This window comes from Ictidomys tridecemlineatus, chromosome 8 (genome assembly GCF_052094955.1).
Source record: "Ictidomys tridecemlineatus isolate mIctTri1 chromosome 8, mIctTri1.hap1, whole genome shotgun sequence".
Taxonomy (NCBI): Eukaryota; Metazoa; Chordata; class Mammalia; order Rodentia; family Sciuridae; genus Ictidomys; species Ictidomys tridecemlineatus.
Window position 1 is genome coordinate 151,405,993 of NC_135484.1, and position 22,189 is coordinate 151,428,181.

A 22,189-nucleotide genomic window follows, 5' to 3' on the forward strand; every position below is an offset into this window, starting at 1 on the left:
TTGGATTTGGAGTATTTGTCAAAGTGAAAGTAGAGGGCAGTTGTGGAAGTGCTTAGGTAGTGCTTTCCCACTGAAGTCCCCATTGGTCTTCCTGATGTAATTCACCATTATTTGACCAAAACAATTTCAGTCATTTTCCCACACAGTTAGGAATTTATCTGAATTTAGCTTTATAGTTCCAACACTCTTGAAATATAAGTTTGGTCCCCCCCCCCATTTTCTCAGGATGTTTTGACCAGCGTTAGAACAATACCTTTTATCCCAGGCGCCAAAATAGGGTACCTGTTACATGCTATAGAATTAGCTCCAGCCAGTGTTTCCTGTGAGATTTCACCTTGGCAGACGTCAGTCTCTAGAGCCACTGAGGAAGCAGAAACAATAGCTCTCCTCGCTGATACCCGTGCTTTTAGGCCATTATTGTATGATCCGTATTCAGGCCTTTTGGTTGGTAGAGTTAACATATGGCCTCGTCAGGTCTTTGGGTTAACCCCTAGGTTGGTCTTTGCTACGGGTTACTTTCCACATGTTGACTGTTGCAATATTTGGAAATGTAGTTTTGGTTTAATAGCAGATGAGCATCAACTATTAATTCACCAGGAAATAAATGTTAATTTCTAGTATTATCACAAAAATTCAAGCATATAATGACTCAAACATATAATAGTGCAAATATGTGACTTTTGTTATAGTGAATCAGGGTCTCCAAGAATATATCTGGTGAGTGAGCCAGGGATCTGTACCTAAAAAGAGTAAAACCAAGCCTAAAAGCCAAGAAATTCTTAGGCCTCAGGGATAGCTGTGGTGGAGATGGAAAGAAGAGTTGAGGGCAGGTGCACTTTTGTGGGTGATTTACATGTGTGCAGACTTCTACCTGGTGGTCTGTGTATATTTTGTGTGTGTTAGGGATTGAACCAGGGCCTTGAGCATGCAGAGTACATGCTGTACCACTGAGCTTTTTAACTGCACAGTGAACAGACAGTTCCTTTAGGATGCTTTGACTTTAGGACCGTGTGAAAGTGATACATTCAGTAAGAACTGTTACTTTGACTTTTGATCTTTCCCTGAGCTAGCAGTATGTGGTAGAATCCCTTCTGGGGAGGCTGGCCAGCTCAGTGAGCCACAGCTCCCAGGTAGGCCCGCACCCTCAACAGGAGACCACTGACCCTCTGAACTGCGCTGTGCTGCTGAGCCACGGTGCTCCATAGGTAAGTGTATTGACTGCATTTTAAATTTACAATGTTTGCCAGGTCAGGTTCTCGGGGTATGACTCCAGTGTGACTCAAGGATATTAGGAACATGTCTGACATGAAAGAATCATATGTTTATACATGATTTATATGCCCACTGTGTAAATGAAATCTCTGGCTGTGGCAGGAGATAATGTTCTTGCTGTGAAAGTTCCTTGATTTCCAGGTTGGACATTCCTAAACTAATTGAGATCTGCAGCTTTCTGTGGGCTCTCCAGCTCCAAGGACCAACTTTATCAGCAAATAATATTTGGCAACTGCAGCTGTCTCTACTGCTGACTTTGGAAGGGACAGATAATATCTTAGCCTTAATTCTTTGACTGTTGCCATTGTTTTAGAAAATTAAAAATAACAGTGTAGGTGGGAGAGGTTAAAATTTGGAGGAGAGCACTCTTTGGTTGACAGTTCCATCTTTTATGTTCCTGTTTTTGTAAACACATTCAGAAAATGGGTCTTCGTGTTAGGGGTAGTGGAGCTCCAGTCAAGGATTGACTACAAACAGAACAATTTAAAGTTGCTGGTGTCGTCACTACTACCTGTTAAAAGGTCTTTACGTCTCTACCAATAGAATATCAGCTGATTCAAACTAGCCTTTCAGTGACAGGTAGCCACTGTTTTGCTCATTTTTTCCTGTATATCTTTGATGCAGAGATTTCCCCAGAAATGTAACACAAACACGTAATTGTTCAGAGTCACCACAGCAGTCGGTTCTGGGGACCTTGGTGGTTTTCGCTGGACTGCGGTGAGGTGAGACATGCGGGGACAGCGGATAGGGCTTCTCATGAAGCTGTGTGTTGGGGCTTTCATCATGACCTTCCTCCTAACTCGATGCTAGGCTGTTTCTTATAAAATAGGAGTGGTGTAGTGTGAGGTCATCTAACTTCTGAAAAAGAATGTCCCCACTTGGCAAAACAGAAAGTTCATATCCTATTTGATGTCCTGTGTGTGCATTTTAAATGTGTTACTTGGTGTCCCAAGTTCTGGAAACTGACGGAAATGGTCAAGACTGAAATGGGTGCTCTTTGGGGGACCCCCAGGCCCTTCCATTTCTCTTACTCGGCATGCTAGACAGATTGTGGTGCATTTCTGGGTAGGGTTTTGGTCTCATAGTCTAGTCTTCACACTTTCCTGTTCCCAGCCTCTTGTCCTGGCCTCTTGACGGAGCGTTGATCTTTTTGCCTGGCAAGATCCGTATTACTGCCCTGCGTCTCCTACACTCCTGACTCCCTGTCCTGTCTTGCTGTGGCTCACTGCTCACCTTTTCCCTTAATGCTTCCTGGCTGTGCATGCATCAAAGTATTGGTTCGAAGTTGATCTGGTTCATTATGAATTCACCAACAGCTTCAAGTATTTATTGTTGTTTTAATAGTATATAAGGTATTTTGGTAAATGCTATAGCAGATATTAAAACTGGTTAAAAAAATATATATATATACCTGTTCCTTAAGTAAACTGTAATTTTATAATATTAAGATAAGCACACACTTCATGTATTACACACCGTGAGTCATTGTGACTAGGCAAGCACAGAGTACAATTGGTGCTGAAGGAGTTTCAGCGAAGATTGATGAGGCTCTTTGACTCTGGGTAACTGTCTGCAAGTTTCTCAGTCTTTTAGAGCCTCAGTTTCCTATACAGAAGACAGGAATAAGAATATTTTTATCAAGATTATTGCAATGATCAATGAAACAGTTAACATAAAATGTGTAATTGACAGTCTGGCAAACATGCAGAAACTGTCTTTTACTACTATTAACCTCCCTTCCTCCCAAAGTGATTTTAAAGTTGGTGCTGAATTTTATAAGCACTACTGGGTCCTGATGATCAGAATAATTCTTCTAGGCAAAGTGAAAGAGAAACCAGGGGAGTTCAAATACAAGGGCACTTTTCAAAGCAAAAAATATACCAAGTAGGAAGAAACAAAGAGAAATTCCAATGCAAATGTAGTTTTATTTCTCATAGATATTCTAGTAGAAGAGGAAAGATTTATATGGTCTAAGGACAAACCAGAGTGTAGTACAAATATTCTAGTGCAGGAAAAAAAAACTCCAGAAATGGCACAATTGAAGATAAAATTCAGTTATGAAGACTGTGGCGTGGGGAGAAGCCTGAGCCTGACGGGGAGGGGTTCCTGGCAACAGTCCCTGAGGAGCTGAGGGCTTGGAGCTGTATTCTGCTCGCTCACCAAGTGCCCCCTTCTCCTTTGTTCAGGATTTTGATCTTGGTGAAAAGGTTTCAATGAACTATCACTTGAAGATCTAATCATGTTCTGCTGATGTGAGTGTCTCTTGCATTTGTTTGAAAGGTCAAAAAGTTTGGACTTTTCCTGGAAGAACTTAAAACCAAGTTGAGGACTCAACAATGGGCTATATTTAACGGTGTAGCCTGGCGCAGCCTGGGTTGTGTGAACTCTTTGTTTCTTAGGTTTCAGTTTTTCCTTTGCTGGATGACGCCTCAATATAGAGAATGTGACCAGATTACAGTATGGTTTTTGCAAGATTTAGCTTACTGAGGACTTATTGTTTTGTAATATTTGAAGCTTTGAGAAAGATTTTATATTCTGTTGGTTGATTAAAAGTGAAAAGAATATGCCAGTTTTAAGTATTAATGCTTGAAATCAAATAATTTTTACAAATTCAGATACACCCTTGACCTGCAGTAGGGGAGAAACAGAAGCCTGAGTTATTATCAGCCACCCTCCTTCATTTAAAAAAAAAAAAAAAAAAAAAGCAATAAGGGTTACTTTTTTTTTTAAGAGCGTAATTCTGGTTTTTAAAAAATTATTCCAGACTTGTGATATCTGAAGATGCACTTTAAAAAAATGAAAAACTAAATATGTAAAAGCTTAGTTTTTATTTGCTTTATGTACTTGTGTATTAAATTGATGTATAACATGTTTAAAATCCCTTGGAACATTAGAATTTGTGAATTTATTGTTATATGTAATTTAAATATATTCTTCCACAAATGTGTTTTTAAGACCTCAGGGTTATACTGCTTCTAGGACTCCTTACTTCCTGGCTGGTGGCCTCACAGCAAGGTTGGGAGGCTTGTGATCCTGGGGTCCCAGGGGGTCTGCTAGGACTCTGCATCTTCTTGTAGTTCAACAGCCCTCTCGTTTTGGTTTTGGCTTTCAACAGTCAACCTTGAAGGATCTTTTGTTTTCTGAAAGTTGAAGAAACTGGCTCAGTGTTTTGACTTAGACAATTATTTAATTGTTTGCTGATAATAGGAACTCTTAGTAGATAGTTTCATTTATGAAGTTCTTTATTTTTAAGGGAAGCTTGACATGTTGAAACGATGGGTCAACACAAATCCTAGTTTTTAAAAAATTGTTTTTAAGCATCAAAAAGCTCATTCTTTCTTCTCTGATTTGGCACCGTGTGTTTTTCCTGTGCATTATAACAAAGCTCTGTCCTTCTTAAAAGTAAGACTTAGCAGATTTAATGCTTGAGCTTTTCCTGTTATGACATGCTAAAAGAAATGTCCACTTTAGAAACCTTCACTTTAATATGATGGAATAAACACTATAAAAGTATATTAATAATTCAAAACATGATTTTGACTACCACGGATAAGAATGAATTCCTCTTATATGATAAAGAGTAGAGACTCCAAAAATATCATGTCAACAAACTTAACCCCTGAAAAATAGTTTAGTGAAGAATATTTTGAATTCTCATTGTAATATTTACACTTCCTGAGTTATTTTGAATGTGATGTTTTAAACTATCAGCTTGTTTTATTTAAACTTTTTAGTACATTTTAATGAGTGATTTTTCCATGAGAATACCTTTCTACCTTTATTAAATGAGACAGTAGGAAAATATGACTTGGTTTCCACAGTTGACTTTTAAGCCAAGCTCTCAGCAGCACATCTGTTCCACAAAGTTGGGAACATCATGTGTGATTGCCATGTGTGATCCTCTCCTTACAGCATTGCTTAGAACAGTCACATTGAACCATGAGTGGCTGACACCTACAGACCCCTACTAGGGGCAGGGACTCTTCTAAGTGCTTTACGTTTATCAATTTTTGTTATAAATGTTTAAACATGTTCCCCTTCTTCCTGCTTTCCTTCTGCCATCATTCCCTTCTTGCCACTGGCATCCCATGGGACAGAACTTTTTAAGAAAAACAGAAGTCAGAAACGTGAGCAGCTGCCTAGAAGACTGTCCACTTAATTTATGGAGTTCTTCTTTGTTAAAGGGACACATGAAGAAAGGGATCAGGAGTTCTGAGGTGGTGTTGGGAGGTGGAGAGGCCACAGCCTAGGAGTTGCCCCTGCACTGAGCGGCTGACCTCAGACACTGAGGAGGGTCTTCTGTGTGCCAGCTCAGGGCTGCTGCAGACAACATGGCAAGTCGGATGAGGAGACACGTTTTGCTGCAGATCCAGCAAGAGGATGGGAAATAGACATTGGATGAGAGCAGCTAGGGTGGAAGTGAGGAGTTCAGACCAGTGAAGAGATGAGAGGTCTGGCTTTAGATTCTCAAAAGGAAAGGAGAGGGACACACCTGTGTTAAATAAATAGCTTCACCCCTAGAAGGATCAGTACCTCATATCATAGAGGGTGAGCAGTCTGCCATCTTGCCTCCTGCTGGGCGATTGCCTGCCTTATCTTTTGAATTCTACATTTGTATATATCTGGGATTTGTTGTTGCTCTTGTTGGTTTTGGAATTTTTTTGGTGCTGGTGTTTGAACCTGGGGCCTGGCACTTGCTGAGCACATGGTCTCCTGCTGAGCCACACCCCCAGCTCCAGGGTAGTGGACATACACTTATTCTGGGGTCCATCATGGCTTCGTTACAGAAACTGTGTGGCATCTGATATCTGGCAGGCCTGGATTTGAATCTCAGCTGTTGGGTGGCCTTGAGTGGCCTCTTGACTCTGAGATGGTAGCAGTGGCCTCCGGAGGGGCTGCAGGAGGTAGTGTATGTATGTCAGTGTCTCCAACAGTGTCTGGGGCAGGGGCTAAAGAGACGAGACCACAGAGGCGGCAGTGTCTTCCAGACCAGGGAAACCCAGAGATGAGATGGAGAAGACCTGCGGCAGTTAGGGTTAGAGCCTCTTGCCAGATGGCCACAATTTGTTTACTAAATGTGAACTGCTGAGGAGGGAGGGGGTGCTGGAAGTGTAAGGTGGGGTGGAGGTTCAACAGGAAGACATGTTTTGAAGTGTAAGTGTTAACTTCCTTACAAGGTCCATGCAAAGGTTTCCAGAGATAAGGCCTTGTCTGTTTCTGAGGACAGGGATTCCTATGTATTTTATGGTTATGTATCCGTAAAACCACATGTTGTTCAGGTTCAATTATTAAAACTCCAGTTTTTCTTGATAGTAAACTCAAAGCATGTATAATGATGGTCTTTTAAAAACCTTTTTGCTCATTATGAAAACTGAATCATCAAAAAGATGTTCCTTTTTGTTCTGATCAGTATTGTTGAGCTTCATCTTTTTGATGAAGCTTAACAATTTTTTTATGTTGTCACTGTTTATTTTGAAATAAGAAATTTACTTAAGTTTTATAGTTATAAATGTAGAATCAACATTGTCAACAGAAAGACAATTTTTTAAATCGTGTCTAAAACCTCCTGGGAAATGCCTATTTTGAAATTTCTAAGAGTAATATTGTCATTCAATTTCATTGTGTGTGTGTGTGTGGGGGGTGAATGTGTGTTGGTGCGGTGCTGGGGACGAAACCCAGGGACTTTCGTGTGCTGGGCAAGCACTGTACCACGGGGCTGCCCCTAGCCCTCCACTTCTTGACTTTGACTAATATAATTCCAGAGAATGATCACTAAATGTGTTTTAATACTTTGTTTTTATTTCAAGGAGTGAAAAATTTCTAATGGCGTATTTTCTTTAAAGAATGCTATGTTGCCTATTCATATATATAATATTATGTAAATACACATAAATTGCATAATCTATATAACAAATGTATGTGTATTTTATATATACATACTTATGTATATATCTCATTACTTAAAGGCTACATGAATTTGCTTTATCATTTCTATCTTTGTCACTGTTTTTGCCACTGTCAACAAAAGACTCAACAAGAACAACTTTAGAGGACGGAAATTTTATTTGGCTCATGTTTTCAGAGGTCCAATCCATAGATGGTCCACTCCATTCCTCTGGACCCAGGACAAGCCAGCACACCATGGTGGTAGGGTATGGAGGAGGCAAATAGGTCAGGACATGACAATCGGGAAGCAGAGAGCTGCCTGCACCAGGGACAAGTTATAAACCTCGGAGGCACACTCCAGGTGACCTGTCTCCTCCAACCACACCCTACCTGCCAGTTCTTACCACCCAGTTAATCCCTATCAGAGGATTAGTGCACTGATTAGGCTAAGACTCTCATAACCCAGTCTTTTTACATCTAAACATTCTTGAATTTCTTGCTTTATTGGATACCTAATATGTTTATAATATATCAATGCATATATTAATACATGTGTAATATATATTATATATTTTGTGGACACCTAATAACAATGTGTAATAAAGTATGTATAAGAAATACTAAAATATTCTACTTATTTGATCTGAAGAAATATCAGGGGCTTACAAAAAAGTGTGTTGAATTTCTTTTGACTTATAATTGTAATGTTTTATGAACTTTGTTTCTCACGGATATTTGTATTTTAAGATAATATTAGGGTCTGTAACAACCATTAAACTAAGATAAATTGCAACTTGCTTCACCTGGTGGGAATAAAATAAATTCGAGACATTCAGATATTCATTGTTTGTCTGTCTTATAAAGTAAGTGAATGTTATTAAAGTAAGACTAGTTTGTCTCTCTTCATGTTATGTACACATTGTTTTTAAAACTTTGAGTCTTATCTATTGCTATCATTTGAACAGGTGTCTCAATGCATGTACCTACTGCAAAACTAAACACGCCAGAGGAAATTTGGCCAGTTATCCCATTGATGAACTAGTAGATAGAGCCAAACAGTCTTTTCAAGGTAAGTGTTTCTAGAATTGTGCGTGACATTAGTCTTCTTATTGAAACAGTCAGTATTTTAAGTATTATTCACTTTAGATGCCTGCTGCTTCAGCTTTCTGAAGTTGACAAATACTGTGGCTTAACTAATAGATGTTGTCAGATTTAACCACTTAGGTTAAATCTTATTTTTCTGCTTTACTGTTTTCATTTTACTCTAAGGTAAATGTCCCATTTCAGAGTCTTTACACCCCATCTCTAGTCTCCATGGAAAAGAAGAAAAAAAAGTTAAATCCTTCAGCCTCTGAGATCCGAGAGAAATACTCGGATTGCCCCCCTCCGCTTTTTTTTTTTTTGGTGATTTTCTTGACAATTTAGGAAACAGAGCCAGGAGGGTGTCCAGGAGTCTCTGAAGGAAAACAGAGGTTGCCCATGCAGGGACAGAGGAGGCCACTGTTCTTCTCTGGGGGACTGTTGGTTCAGGGAAGAACGGTCCTGACGGGCAGATCTGAGGGACAGAGTGCTCTTGAGTTGTCCCTTGCTGGCAAGTGTGATTGGCTGGTGTCTCTGAGCGTGGAGGGAGACTTATCTTTAACATGAGTAACTGTGGTATTGACACATAACTGCTTAGACATGAACTTCCTCTTCTGTCCTTGTTTGTAATGTGTATGTGTGGAGCAGTGGTGTGTGTTGTCATCCTACATCAGCTCATCTATTGTCTCATAATCTTGTGGGCTGATAGTTATTGGCAATGTGCTTTTCCTTTGAGCAAGTGGCTTGGAAGGCTGCTTTCAGTACCTCGTACCCTGAATCTCAGAAGTGTGCATTCCAGCCCCTTTTCTATAAAGTCTAGTCTAGCCAAAGCTTTTATCAACACGAATTTGGAATGTTTCTTTTAGTAGAGAGAAATAGACCCTTCATTGATTTATTGACTCCTCCCTACATTTTTTTTTTCTGATTTTATATCCTTATTCTTACCTTGTGTTCGTACTGAGCTGATTTTGAATAGAAACAGGAGACGCGGTGAGTCTCATTGCCAGTCCGAGGAAGGCCGGGTGAGTGTCTTCTCTGCAGCATGAAGACTTGAAGGGTTTTTCAGAAGGGGCAAGAATTCACCTAGAAACCTAATTTATGCATCTGGTGTTCTTGCCAATGTTCTTATCTACTGCTTACTATTCCATGTATCTGTCGGTTTATGAGGATATTAAACATAAGTGATTTATCTACTAACTACTGCAAATTAGAAGGCATACAAATTAGTACTTTTTCAACATTGTGTGTTTTCAAGTGCAGCCACATATAATTTTTAGAAACCTACTTTATCATACTTGAAAATTTAATTGATAAACCTGATTGGCCAAATTGTTATATTGTTTATATGTGAGAATATGGAACAACAAATCCCACCACTGTGTAGAACTGTAACATACCACTAAAAAGGGGAAAAAAGGAAAAACTTCCAGAAAAAAATACACCATGAGTTCTGAAAATTATGATTCAAATTCAGTGTTCACAAGTAAAGTTTTGTTAGAACATACATACAAAGAAAAATATAACCTGTATAATGGTGGTCTAGGAGAGACACTATTTTCTCCATTCCCTGGTATCTATCCTTACTTGTAACTGAAGCTAACATTTGATATGATGGTGACTTTTTGTGGGCACAGTTATGTTTTATATATATGATGGGGGAAAAAAGGAAACATAGTTGCTTTGACCCAGTTGGAGAATTCTCCTAAAGCCATCCAATGTAACCCTCTGTTTCTTTAGCACTGTCCTCTGGGCAACAGAGGTTTACTGTGTTTCTTCAGGAGATGTCAGTTACGAGTTCAGGTTTTCGTGTTCAAGTGAGTTGGGCTAGTAAAGGCCAGTGATTCCATGAACTTGCCAAAAGTTAGCAGTGGTGTGTTGTACTACACATGAGACTGTTGAAATACCCTAAGAGTGACATGAGTGATGACCGTGAAATGACAGCTTTCTCCGTTACTTCTAAAATATGTGGAATAGAAACGTCTGTGTATAAACTAGGTAGTATGACAGTTACCCTTCATTTTCTAAATTTGGGAAGTGCAAGTTCATGATAAGGATGGGCTTATCCCTTACCACTGTAGGAAACATCAGTCTATTAGCTCACAGTTTAAAGATACCGATTTGCTAGCAATATCCTCCCTCCCTCCCTCCCTTCCCTCCCTCTTTTTCCTCCTTTCCTTCCTTCCTTCCTTCTTCCCTCCCTTCCTTCCTTCTTCCCTCTCTTCCCTCCCTTTCCTCTTTTCCTTTCCTTTCCCCTTTCCCCTCCTTTCCTTTCCTTTTCGTCCTGTTCCGTTCCTTTCTGTTCCTTTCCCCCTTCCTTTCCCCCTTCCTTTCCCCCTCCCTTTCCTTTCCCCCTTCCTTTCACCCTTCCTTTCCTTTCCCCTTTCCTTTCCCCTTTCCTTCGCCCTTCCTTTCCTTCGCCCTTCCTTTCCTTTCCTGCCCCGCCCTTTCCTGCCCCGCCCTTTCCTGCCCCGCCCTTTCCTGCCCCGCCCTTTCCTGCCCCGCCCTTTCCTGCCCCGCCCCTCCGCGCCGCCCCTCCGCGCCGCCCCGCCCCGCTGCCTTCCTTTCTTTTAGCCCTTCCGCCCCGCCGCCTTCCTTTCTTTTAGCCCTTCCGCCCCGCCCTGCCCCTTTCCTTTCCTTTAGCCCTTCCGCCCCGCCCCGCCCCTTTCCTTTCCTTTAGCCCTTCCGCCCCGCCCTTCCCCTTTCCTTTCCTTTAGCCCTTCCGCCCTTCCTTTCCCTTTTCCTTTCCTTTAGCCCTTCCTCGCCCTTCCTTTCCCTTTTCCTTTCCTTTAGCCCTTCCTTTCCCTTTTCCTTTCCTTTAGCCCTTCCTTTCCCCTTTCCTTTCCCTTTTCCTTTCCTTTAGCCCTTCCTTTCCCCTTTCCTTTCCCTTTTCCTTTCCTTTAGCCCTTCCTTTCCCCTTTCCTTTCCCCTTCCTTTTCTTTCGCCCTTCCTTTCCCCTTTCCTTTCCCCTTCCTTTCCTTTCGCCCTTCCTTTCCCCTTTCCTTTCCTTTCGCCCTTCCTTTCCCCTTTCCTTTCCTTTCGCCCTTCCTTTCCCTTTCCTTTCCTTTCGCCCTTCCTTTCCCTTTCCTTTCCTTTCGCCCTTCCTTTCCCTTTCCTTTCCTTTCGCCCTTCCTTTCCCCTTTTCTTTCCCCTTTTGTTTCCCCTTTTGTTTCCCCTTTTCTTTCGCCCTTCCTTTCGCCCTTCCTTTCCCCTTTCCTTTCCCTTTTCCTTTCCTTTAGCCCTTCCTTTCCCCTTTCCTTTCCCCTTCCTTTTCTTTCGCCCTTCCTTTCCCCTTTCCTTTCCCCTTCCTTTCCTTTCCCCTTCCTTTCCTTTCACCCTTCCTTTCCCCTTTCCTTTCCTTTCCCCTTTCCTTTCCCCTTTCCTTTCCCCTTTCCTTTCCCCTTTCCTTTCCCCTTTCCTTTCCCCTTTCCTTTCCCTTTCCTTTCCTTTCGCCCTTCCTTTCCCTTTCCTTTCCTTTCGCCCTTCCTTTCCCTTTCCTTTTCTTTCCTTTCGCCCTTCCTTTCCCCTTTTCTTTCCCCTTTTCTTTCCCCCTTCCTTTCCCCCTTCCTTTCCCCCTTCCTTTCCCCCTTCCTTTCGCCCTTCCTTTCGCCCTTCCTTTCGCCCTTCCTTTCGCCCTTCCTTTCGCCCTTCCTTTCGCCCTTCCTTTCGCCCTTCCTTTCGCCCTTCCTTTCGCCCTTCCTTTCGCCCTTCCTTTCGCCCTTCCTTTCGCCCTTCCTTTCGCCCTTCCTTTCCTTTCGCCCTTCCTTTCCTTTCCTTTCCTTTCGCCCTTCTTTTCCCCTTTCCTTTCCTTTCGCCCTTCTTTTCCCCTTTCCTTTCCTTTCGCCCTTCCTTTCCCCTTTCCTTTCCTTTCCCCTTTCCCCTTTCCTTTCTTTTCGCCCTTCCTTTCCCCTTTCCTTTCTTTTCGCCCTTCCTTTCCCCTTTCCTTTCCTTTCCCCTTTCCTTTCCTTTCCCCTTTCCTTTTCTTTCGCCTTTCCTTTCCCCTTTCCTTTCCTTTTCTTTCGCCCTTCCTTTCCTTTCCCCTTTCCTTTTCTTTCCTTTCCTTTCGCCCTTCCTTTCCTTTCCTTTCCTTTCCTTTCCTTTCCTTTCCTTTCCTTTCCTTTCCTTTCCTTTCCTTTCCCCTTTCCTTTCTTTTCCCCTTTCCTTTCCTTTCCTTTCGCCCTCCCTTTCTTTTCCTTTCCCCCTTCCTTTCCTTTCCTTTCCTTTCCCCCTTCCTTTCCTTTCCCCCTTCCTTTCCTTTCCCCCTTCCTTTCCTTTCTTTTCCTTTCCCTTTCCTTCCCCCTTCCTTTCCCTTTCCTTTCCTTTCCCCCTCCCTTTTCTTTCCTTCCCCCTTCCTTTTCTTTCCTTCCCCCTTCCTTTCCTTTCCTTTCCCCCTTCCTTTCCTTTCCTTTCCCCCTTCCTTTCCTTTCCTTTCGCTCTCCCTTTCCTTTCTTCCTCCCTTTCGCCCTCCGTTTCCATTCCCCCTCCCTTTCGCCCTCCCTTTCCTTTCCCCCTCCCCCTCCATCTCCCCCTTCCTTTCCCCTTCCCCCCTTCTCCCCTTTCCCTTTCTCCCTTCCCCCCTTTTCCTTTCTTCCTTCCCCCCTTTCCCTTCCCCTTTCCTTCCTTCCTTCCGTCCTTCCGTCCTTCCGTCCTTCCGTCCTTCCTTTTGTCCGTCCTTCCTTCCATCCGTCCTTCCTTCCGTCCGTCCGTCCTTCCGTCCTTCCTTCCTTCCGTCCTTCCTTCCTTCCATCCTTCCTATCCAGACATTGCTTGTGCCCTTCCATGGAGCTACATCCCCAGTCTGGGAGAATCATCTTTTTTTTTTTTTCCTGCATAGACATTGGGATTTTAATAATCTCATTAAAAATTCCTGTTTGAGCTTTAAAATTGTTCAGCATAATTATAAAGGTAAATATGAGAAATAAACCATTTTCTTGTTTCTGTTTCTGTATTTAGTTCTTTAATAATTCAGGTGTTAATGGTAAAAACCCCTTGCATTCTGTATTCTACCATGACTAGCTTGCCTGCCTATAGTGAGTTCACAGCATGACTCTGTGAAAGTTGCTCAGAAATGAAAAGTCTATCGTCAGCAAATTTTAGGACTGTTTCAGGCCCCACACTGTCAGTAGTAGTTCGAGTTCCTATCCTTATGGTGGCATTTTCTTTTCTGAACTTTTCAAATAGCTACTATGTCGGCCACACACATTGGTCTTTTTTAAAGCTATAAAAGTGTGTGGAATATGGATTGGAATTCGGGTTTTCTGACATCATAGAATGTGCAATAAAATCACAATTTCCTATAGAGAAGCATATTTATAAAAAGTTCTTATTAAAATTTACTTTGTAGTATAATGCTCACCAAGGCACGTGAGCATTCAGTAGAGAGGGAAACAATCACAAAATTGCCCTGAATGTGAAAGGGCTTCCAAGAGAACTAAGATCACGCCAATCATGCATCCAGCTGCCGAAAATGAGAAAGAGTTCAATAAAGTTGAATGTATAGCATCAAAGTGAAACAAATTTCTAAAAAGAAACCTTAGTTTCTCTCATATATATACATATATGAGTGTGTGTATTTTTTAAGTTTGACACATTACACGTACACAGAGTATAACTTACTCTAATTAGGATTCCATTCCTGTGGTTTTTCATGATGCGGAGTTTCACTGGGATTCATTCATATTTTAGGATAGAAAGATGGTAGAATGTATCTGATATAACTCCCCCTTGGGATTTCAACAACTACTTTTTTCCTCTTAGTGTGCTTTTCATTTTTGTGGCCGGACCTGCATCTGAGTGCAAAATGCAAAATCCAGGTCACTCTCTGGATGTCATCTTGGTCTCACTGGGAGTGATCCTCTGCCCTCCTGACCAACCTCCTCCTGCCTCCCCTCTTCTGATGAGGGTTTTAAAACATGCCTGGCCTTAACTGTGTTCTGGGGCCTAAGGCTGCAAGGGTGTGACATGGCTGCATTTCAGATAGCTAGAAAAACATGTCAAATGGTGACCAGGACTTTGTTAGGGCCAGAATGAATTTGCAAGCTGGTGTTTTCTAGGATATTTGTATTGATTTTTCTCCAGCAGCTAATCGGTCAGTTTGTTGTGGAGGTGGCGGATCAAGCTTCTCAAGTGTGCTCTGCGAGTGGGGTGGAAACGCCACCTTTCACTGCTGTCTCTGGAATCAAAATGGAGAAATGATGAATGAGCTGTTTTTATAGCTATCCTCTGCAACTCTAGAGCTCATTTGTGTGCTGCTGCTTTTTGCTCTCTGGTAATCTGAAAATCCTCTGCAAGATAGCTGGCATAAACCAATTATGGGATGGTCATGTAAATTAAGATGAAATGTTCAGAATAGGAAGAAAGTATCCGGATGCCCAGAGATTTCACTATTAATGTTGTAATTAAGACAGAATTCTCTTTCAAGACTTGAGAAGAATGCTGTCCGTGGAATACAAGATGAATTACAAAATGGAGCTCGAAACATTGCTTATCCTTTTAGATAAGGAAGGACATGAGCAGTATCTGGTTTTCCATGGTGAAGCTGCAGATTGTTGAATTGTATGGTTCGCGCCACGCCCCATTTGACTCATCACCTTTAGTCATTAGTACATGAGGATTTTGATCCAAGACCAAAGAGAGGCCAATAATTGCGTTCTATTAGTGTATATGGCAGTTAAATTAAATGTCTTTTTAATTCCTTTTTCTTTTCATTTGGGCTGTGTTCAAATAAAATTGAGAAATCCATTTCTTCTGTAGGATTAATGATGTTAATTTACATGTCTGTTATACATTGTCAACTTCCAAATCGGATTTGGGGCAGCTTGTGTTAAATGATTACATGTAATAGACCATGAAAATAAAAGTTGTGTAAAATGCAGTACTGTGTTTTGAAAAGGGAAGATAATTTTACCAGTTGGTGAATTCAGGTTCTGCAGAAGAATGGAGAAATAGCATGGTTTACATAATTTGATGTGAGCATGTGAAAGGAAATAGGGATTACCACGAGAAGCTTCCTGTTCCTATGCTCCGAATACTAGGAGGAGTGTTTCATACATCCTTTTCTGAGCGACATTGAATAATACATTAGAAATGCTTTTAACTGGTAACATGTGGAAACTCTGGATGTGTTGTATATGGCTTTTTGTTCCATTGTTTCTTACAAAATCCAAGATTTATATAAAAACCTAACCTTTAAAAGCTATTCCATACAAAAACATGACTTCGAGTAGTCATTTTTAGCCGGGCATGGTGAAGCACACCTTTAATCCCAGGGGCTCAGGAAGCTGATGTAGGAGAATCACAAGTTCAAGGTCAGTGACTAAGTTGCTGTGAGACCCTGTCTCAAAAAACAAAAAGGGGGCTGGGGCTGTAGCTCAGTGGCAGAGTGCTTGCCCAGCACCACATAAAAATAAACAAAGGCATTCTGTCCATTTATAACTATAAAAAATAAAAATGAAGGCAACAAAAAAGGGTTGAGGATGTGGCTCAGTGGTTAAACAACCCTGAATTCAACCCTGGTACCTCAGATAAATTTAAAAATTAACAAATATTACGGGAGAGGTAAGAAAATGTAATGTACATGTTACTTGTAACTGGATGGGGGTACAGTGCTTAAATGGCTGTTTATCAGCTAGTTCAAATGAGTGGAGATGAGTAATCACTTTGATTTCAGGGAATGTTTGTGTAGGCTGTCCACAAGAAAACCGTGTCATTACTTGGCATTTACCTCTTCAGATTTCTGAGCTGCTGTCACTGGCGTTCAGATCTTATTAGCAATAAAGGGAATGCTTTCTCCACACGATGTTGAAGTCGAGGCACAGCTGCCTCCACTGGAGGAGCGGGGAGGCCTCATTGAGTGAGGTCTCCCCTCTGACCCTTGGGTTCCAGCTGGAATCTGCCTGCTAACTCGGTGTTCGAGGGTGTTTCGTATCTCACAGATCCAAGGGTGGTAGACATCTTCTTAAAAGGCCAGATAACACATTTGGCTTTGTGGGCCACACAGTCTTTGTTTAACTGTTCATTTTTAAAAGTATTTTTTAGTTCCTATTATACATGATAGTAGAAAGTATTTTGACATATGTGGGATGACTTTTCATTCTTCTGGTTGTGCATGGTGTAGAATTACGTTGGTGGTGTAGTCATGAGTTCACCTGGATAGTAATGTCCCATTCATATTGTCTTCCCTATTCCAATTCCCCCTGCTTTCCCCTTTGTCTAATCCAAAATACTTTTGTTACTCCTTAGCATCCACAGATCAGAACCGAGTTAGCTGAGTTAGCATCTGCAGATCTGAAAAAACATTTGGCCTTTGGTTTTCTGGGCCTGGCTTATTTCACTTAGTATGATATTCTCCAGTTCCATCCATTTAGTGAAAAATGCCATAATTTCATTCTTTATGCCTGAGCAATAGTTCATTGTGTATATATATCACATTTTCTTTCTCCATTCATCTGTTGAAGGACACCTAGGTTGATTCCATAGTTTAGCTATTGTGAGTTGAGCTGTTACAAACATTGTGTCTGAGTCAATATGCTGATTTTAAGTCTTTTGCGTGTAAACTGAGGGGAGTGGGATAACTGGGTCAAATGCTATATCCATTCCAAGTATTCAAGATTTTCTATTTTATTACAGTACAAAGTTTTAAAATAGGTTCTGTTTATCATCTATTTCAGTAGTGTCTCTTGTGGTATTTCCTTTTTCATTATAAATTTTAGCAGTTTGAGTTTTCTCTCTTTGTTAGCTTGTCCAAGGGTTTACCAATTTTATTTTCCCAAAGAACCATCTTTGTGTGTTGTCAATTTTTTGGATTATTTCTATTTCAATTTCATTCTTTTCATCTCTGATTTTAATCATTTTCTGTCTTCTACTGCTTTTGGTGTTGATTTGTTCTTTTTCTAGGGCTTTGAGATGCAATGTTAGGTTTGATTTTCCACTTCATTTTTTAGGTTTGTGAAATTTTCAGATATTAATTCATTGAAAAGGTTGTGCTTTCCTTTGGCTTGTATCTGAAAGCCTTCATTTATCCCCCCAAAATCTTAAATTTGGTTTTTTCATGTTATCCCATATTTATTGGAAGTTCTGTTCATGGTTTCTTTTTTCTTTTTTTTTTTAAAGAGAGGTGGGAGAGAGACAGAATTTTTTAATATTTTTCAGTTTTCGGCTGACACAACATCTTTGTATGTGGTGCTGAGGATTGAACCCGGGCTACACACATGCCAGGCGAGTGCGCTACTGCTTGAGCCACATCCCCAGCCCCTGTTCATGGTTTCTTAACATCATTTCTCCACAGTCAACTTTGTTTTCAAGACTATATATTTTGCTATATTTTGTTAACTTGGAAGACAGCTTCAGAATATGATATCTGTCTATTGGTGATGCTTTCAATTGAATTTTAATTTGCATTATTGATTCCTTCATTTTGAGGATTTCTTTTTTTCCCCAGAATCTCTTACTGAAGTGATGTTTCACTTCCTGCATTTTCTCTGATTTCACTCCTTATACTATCCTTTACTTCACAGATCAGTTTAACTATGTACATTCTAAACTCCTTCTGACATTTCTTCTACTGTTATTGGAGTATCTTGGTTGTCTGTGATGATTTATTCTCATTTTCATGTTTGTGTGTCTACTTACCTAATAGTATGTGCCTGAAGCAGTAGCATTTCTATCCTGTGGACTTATGATGTCCCAACGTTTTCCACTACTTCAGTGTTTTAGGGAGCCGAGATAACCATAAACAATGGAAACAGTATATTGCATTATTTAGTTAAGGATGGTGAATATTGGTGTGATAGCAATTCTCCATGTAGAAGTGAGTTTTACACTTTGCTATCTGTAAGAATAACCTGTGGATCTTTGGAGAGAGTACCTGAAATGCATGTGTCTGGCCAGGTGCTTCATGCAGTAGTCTTGCTGTAGGTCCAGGAATGAGCATTTTTGTTGAGTCCTCCTACATGACTGGGAGGCACTGGATACACAAACCACTTCTAGAAATTTTTGTGGAGAGAACTGTCTTGATTAAATATACCCACTCATTTGCTCAAAATGTTCAATTGTGAGCAATAATACATTTATGCTATTTGCAATATTACTTAGTCTTGGGATGTTTCGTCATAGCAGCTTGGACAGATGAGACAGCTCAACTGTGGGAGTGTTTAGTTTAAAACTCCCAACAGTTTAGGAATTACTAGCCCAGATCCCTCCTGAGGACTAGCTTGTTTTTTTTTTTTTTTTTTTTAAAGTCTGTATTGATTTTTTTTTTTTTTTTTTTTTTTTTTTTTTTTTTACCCCCATCTCATTTTAAAGTATCATGATTTTGGTACAGTTTGAGTTAGGTTTTCAAAACAGAATATCGCACTGTTATAATTAGAAAAAGGAGAACTTTAACTCCCTAAAATACATTTTTTATAAAAGATACATGCCTATATTAGGGAAATAATTTTTCACTGTGTATCAACATAATCCAAGTAATTAACTCATTTGTATATATAGGAATAATATGGAAATTTGTATAATTTTAGAACATATCTTTTTTTTTCCTTGATGAATTATACCTTTTTTTGTATTTCTCTTTGAGAAGAATGAATTTAAGAAATTCTAAATTTCTATATTTTAGTGGAAATTTCCAATCCTGTTATTTTGGAAAGCACTTAAGTTTGGTATATTGCATGGTGGAATATTATACTTGTGAGTAATATTTACACAGTTCATAGTAATCTGGAATAATGGTGGTCTTGGTTAATGGTCATGTTGTAAAATTATAAACTATAGCATCACAACCATTTTTAAAGAGAAATAAACAGAAAGAATTGAGAACACTAACGAGGATAAATTAAGCCCAAATGTTACTTTTGTTGGACAAAGAGCACATTCAAGTTTTTTTTTCCTTCTGTCAGTATTTCCTAAATTTCCATGAATGCGTATCACTTTTGTTAGACTACATAATCACAACAAACCTTGTTTTTAAGGAATTACATATTAGATCAGTTTTTGAGAACAGAAAGTAAAAGCATTTGTATTTTAAGTAAGAGTTACTTTCTATTACTTGGTTAAAATAGAGAAACAGAATTGACTACTTGAAATATTTGATACATTAAAATCTATTTGTACATGATGTGGAATTGGTAGATTCTCCTTGATTATAGAATAGCCTGATGTTCTGGGAATTTTCTTCCAACAAATAATGAGCTGTATTAAACATCTCCTGCAGGAGAAATCTGTATGTGACCTGACTATCCCTTTCCTGTCCCCTGTTTCCTGCCTAGCTCTGCGGTCTTAACTACAGTTATATGAAGAGAGCTAAATACTTGCAGTTCTGTCAACCTTTTCATTTCAGACAGGGAACATGAACGCTAGGGACAGGTGTCTCCCGAGCTGAGTGCCCACACCAGCTTGTTCCTTGGGTACCTGGATTCTCCATCAGCTCCTCACTGTCAATGCCAGAAGCATCTTAGTCACCCCCAGGCTATGGGAGGAAAAGAGCAGGGGAGGAGACAACATTTAAGGAAAGGGGCCGCGAGGCCTGAAAGAGCCAGTGCAAAGCCTGGGGAGAGGACGACGTCAAGGCCCTGTGCTCCGGATGTCCTCTGTCTCCCAGGCTCGCCTGGTCACGCGCTCTGGTGAAACAGGTGAGAAACACATTTGCTTTTCCCAAAGACTCTCCCCAGTGGGGGTGGAGTGACAGGCTTCAGTGATGAGGACAGGTGGACTCTCGACATCTCAGGAGTCAGGTCTGATGTAGGATCTGGGTACACACATGTGTACCTGACATGTAGACTTGCTGGAGCCCAGAAACATGGTGGCATCCTATGAAGGAGGGCCAAATGAAGAAAGATAGCCCAGAAAGCCTCCATTAAAAGAGATGAAAGTCAGAGCTTGAAGCCAGACTGTGAAATAAGAAGTAGAGAATAAATAAACCAAGCACATGGATGATAAGTGGCCAAAAGCTAATTGATTAGAATGGGCCATATTTTTTGCCATTTGCAGTGTGCTGGACTCGGGGTTTAAACACCATGTGTATAATGGGAAGTATTTGAACTATTAAAACTTAATTCATTTTATGTATCACATAATTATTACATAATTCATTAATATATTTTTAAATAATGTAATCTTGATACGAATTTTTTTCCTTCTGTGCCAAATGGGCACTTGGAACTGAAAATTCCAGGAAGACTCTTATTTGGAAGCCGCCATTGACTACCTAGAAGACTCTTAGCCTTATCTTTGTGCACATATGCCCATCTGTGTGGATTGCTGGACCACGTCTTGTCCTGCATTAGAAAGAATGAAAGCAGAGGTTTGATAAGTGTGTTAGTTGACTTTTCATCACTCTGATCAAAATACCTGACAGAAAGGACTAAAGGAGGAAAAGACGATTTTGGATTGCATTTGAGAGGTTCAGTCCTTGGTCAGCTCTCTCTCTCCTCTGGGCCAGAGGCCAGGCAGACCTTTGTGGGGGAAGGGTGTGGGGGAAGGGTGTGGCAGAGGAAAGCTGCTTAGCTCAAGGCAGCCAGGAAGCAGAGAGACAAGAAGATGGGACACCCAGCAGGCTACTCTGATTATTAATCCACCACCTGGATTAATGCACCCATGAGTTTACAGCCTTCATAATCTAGTCGTTTCGCCTCTGAACATGCCTGTATTAACACAGGATTTTCTGGGAGCACAGAATCAAAGCATTTTAACCACTTGTGGTCTGGGGTCTGTTCTTGTGGAGTGTTGTTTGGAACTTTGAGCTACCGTATCAGGAGGTCCAGCTGTCCCTACCAGCAGTTATGCCTTAGCCAGCCCAGAGACATTGTAGTTGCCTAACCGAGACTCTGGACATGTGAATAAAGAAGCCCTGGTGAATGTTCTGGCCGCCACTTTGATTAAAAGTCCTGCCCAACCAGGCTTAGCTCAGATTGTAGAATGCCAACAAGTTATTTTATGCCACTGACTTTTGGTATGGTGAATCTTGTAGCAATGGATACATTGTGTTAGGTATTTTTTAAAAGTGTAGTGTCGGGAAGATATCCTTATGCCTTAGATTTCCCTTGGCTTTTAAAATTAGGTAAATGTGGACTTGTTTTCCATTAAACTAAATATGTGGTAATATTCAGATCAATGTTTTAAGAATTACTGACCTATCAGCAGTAACTGTGAAGTATAGAGAAAGCTAACGTCACAGAGCCAATGGCCAGGTAGCAGAATAGCCTGAAGCCTGTACTTGGACCACTCAGGATGAGAGTGGTCTTTCAGGTAAGCTTATGGGGCCTTTTCATTTTGATTAAGAAAAGGAGAGGCTCGGTTCCATTTCCATAGTTTGTTAGCTCTGCGACTCGCACAAAGTTATTCTCTCAGCCTCAGTTTTCCAATCTGAAAAAGGATAAGGCGTATTTACTAGATATTTAGTATAGACACTAAATGTTTAGTGCTAAGTCTGTGACTCTTAGAAAATGCTTAATAGGTTCTTGTTGTTGACAGTATAAGAGTGCAAGAAACGGGGAGAACAGGAGAAAATCAGTACCTAAGAAACTACTTATTTCTCTGTGACCCAATTTTTCATGTTTGTGCACATACACACGTGCTTATGAGCTCCCTTTGAAAAAGCATCAGTGGGCCACGCGTGAGCACGCTTCTCGAATTTTAAAGTCTGTTCAGACCACCTGGGGATTTTGCTCACAGGCAAATCTTACCTTGCTGGATCTTGGGTCTGGCCCCAGAGTCTTCATTTTTAAGGTTCCAACTGTGCCATTACGGGTGTCCTTGGAGCACACTGAAGGATGACACGATGTCCCTTCATATTTGGTCATCTCACATCATTTCTCACCACGTAGTCAGTTCTCCAGCCACACAGAATTTTTTCTCTAGTCATCTGTGATAGTGTTGAAAAGATTTAAAGTGATTTATTTTGTTTAGTTTTGCTTTGTTGGTACTAGGGATTAAACCCAGGGGTGCTCAACCCCTAAGCCAC

At 40.7% G+C, this 22,189-nt stretch overlaps 1 protein-coding gene across 6 annotated transcripts in view; it reads left to right on the forward strand.

The window, feature by feature from the left end:
- The window catches only part of Cdkal1 (CDKAL1 threonylcarbamoyladenosine tRNA methylthiotransferase), a 633,756-nt gene that overhangs the window by 234,348 nt on the left and 377,219 nt on the right, over positions 1–22,189 (forward strand). For all 6 annotated transcript variants that reach the window (XR_013425476.1, XM_078020596.1, XM_078020592.1 and 3 more), the window contains one exon: positions 8,124–8,227. Coding sequence is in view for 5 of the 6 variants with exons in the window: in XM_078020596.1 (XP_077876722.1) it covers positions 8,124–8,227 (104 nt within the window). In the remaining variant the exon portion in view is untranslated. The remainder of the gene's footprint in view (positions 1–8,123; positions 8,228–22,189) is intronic.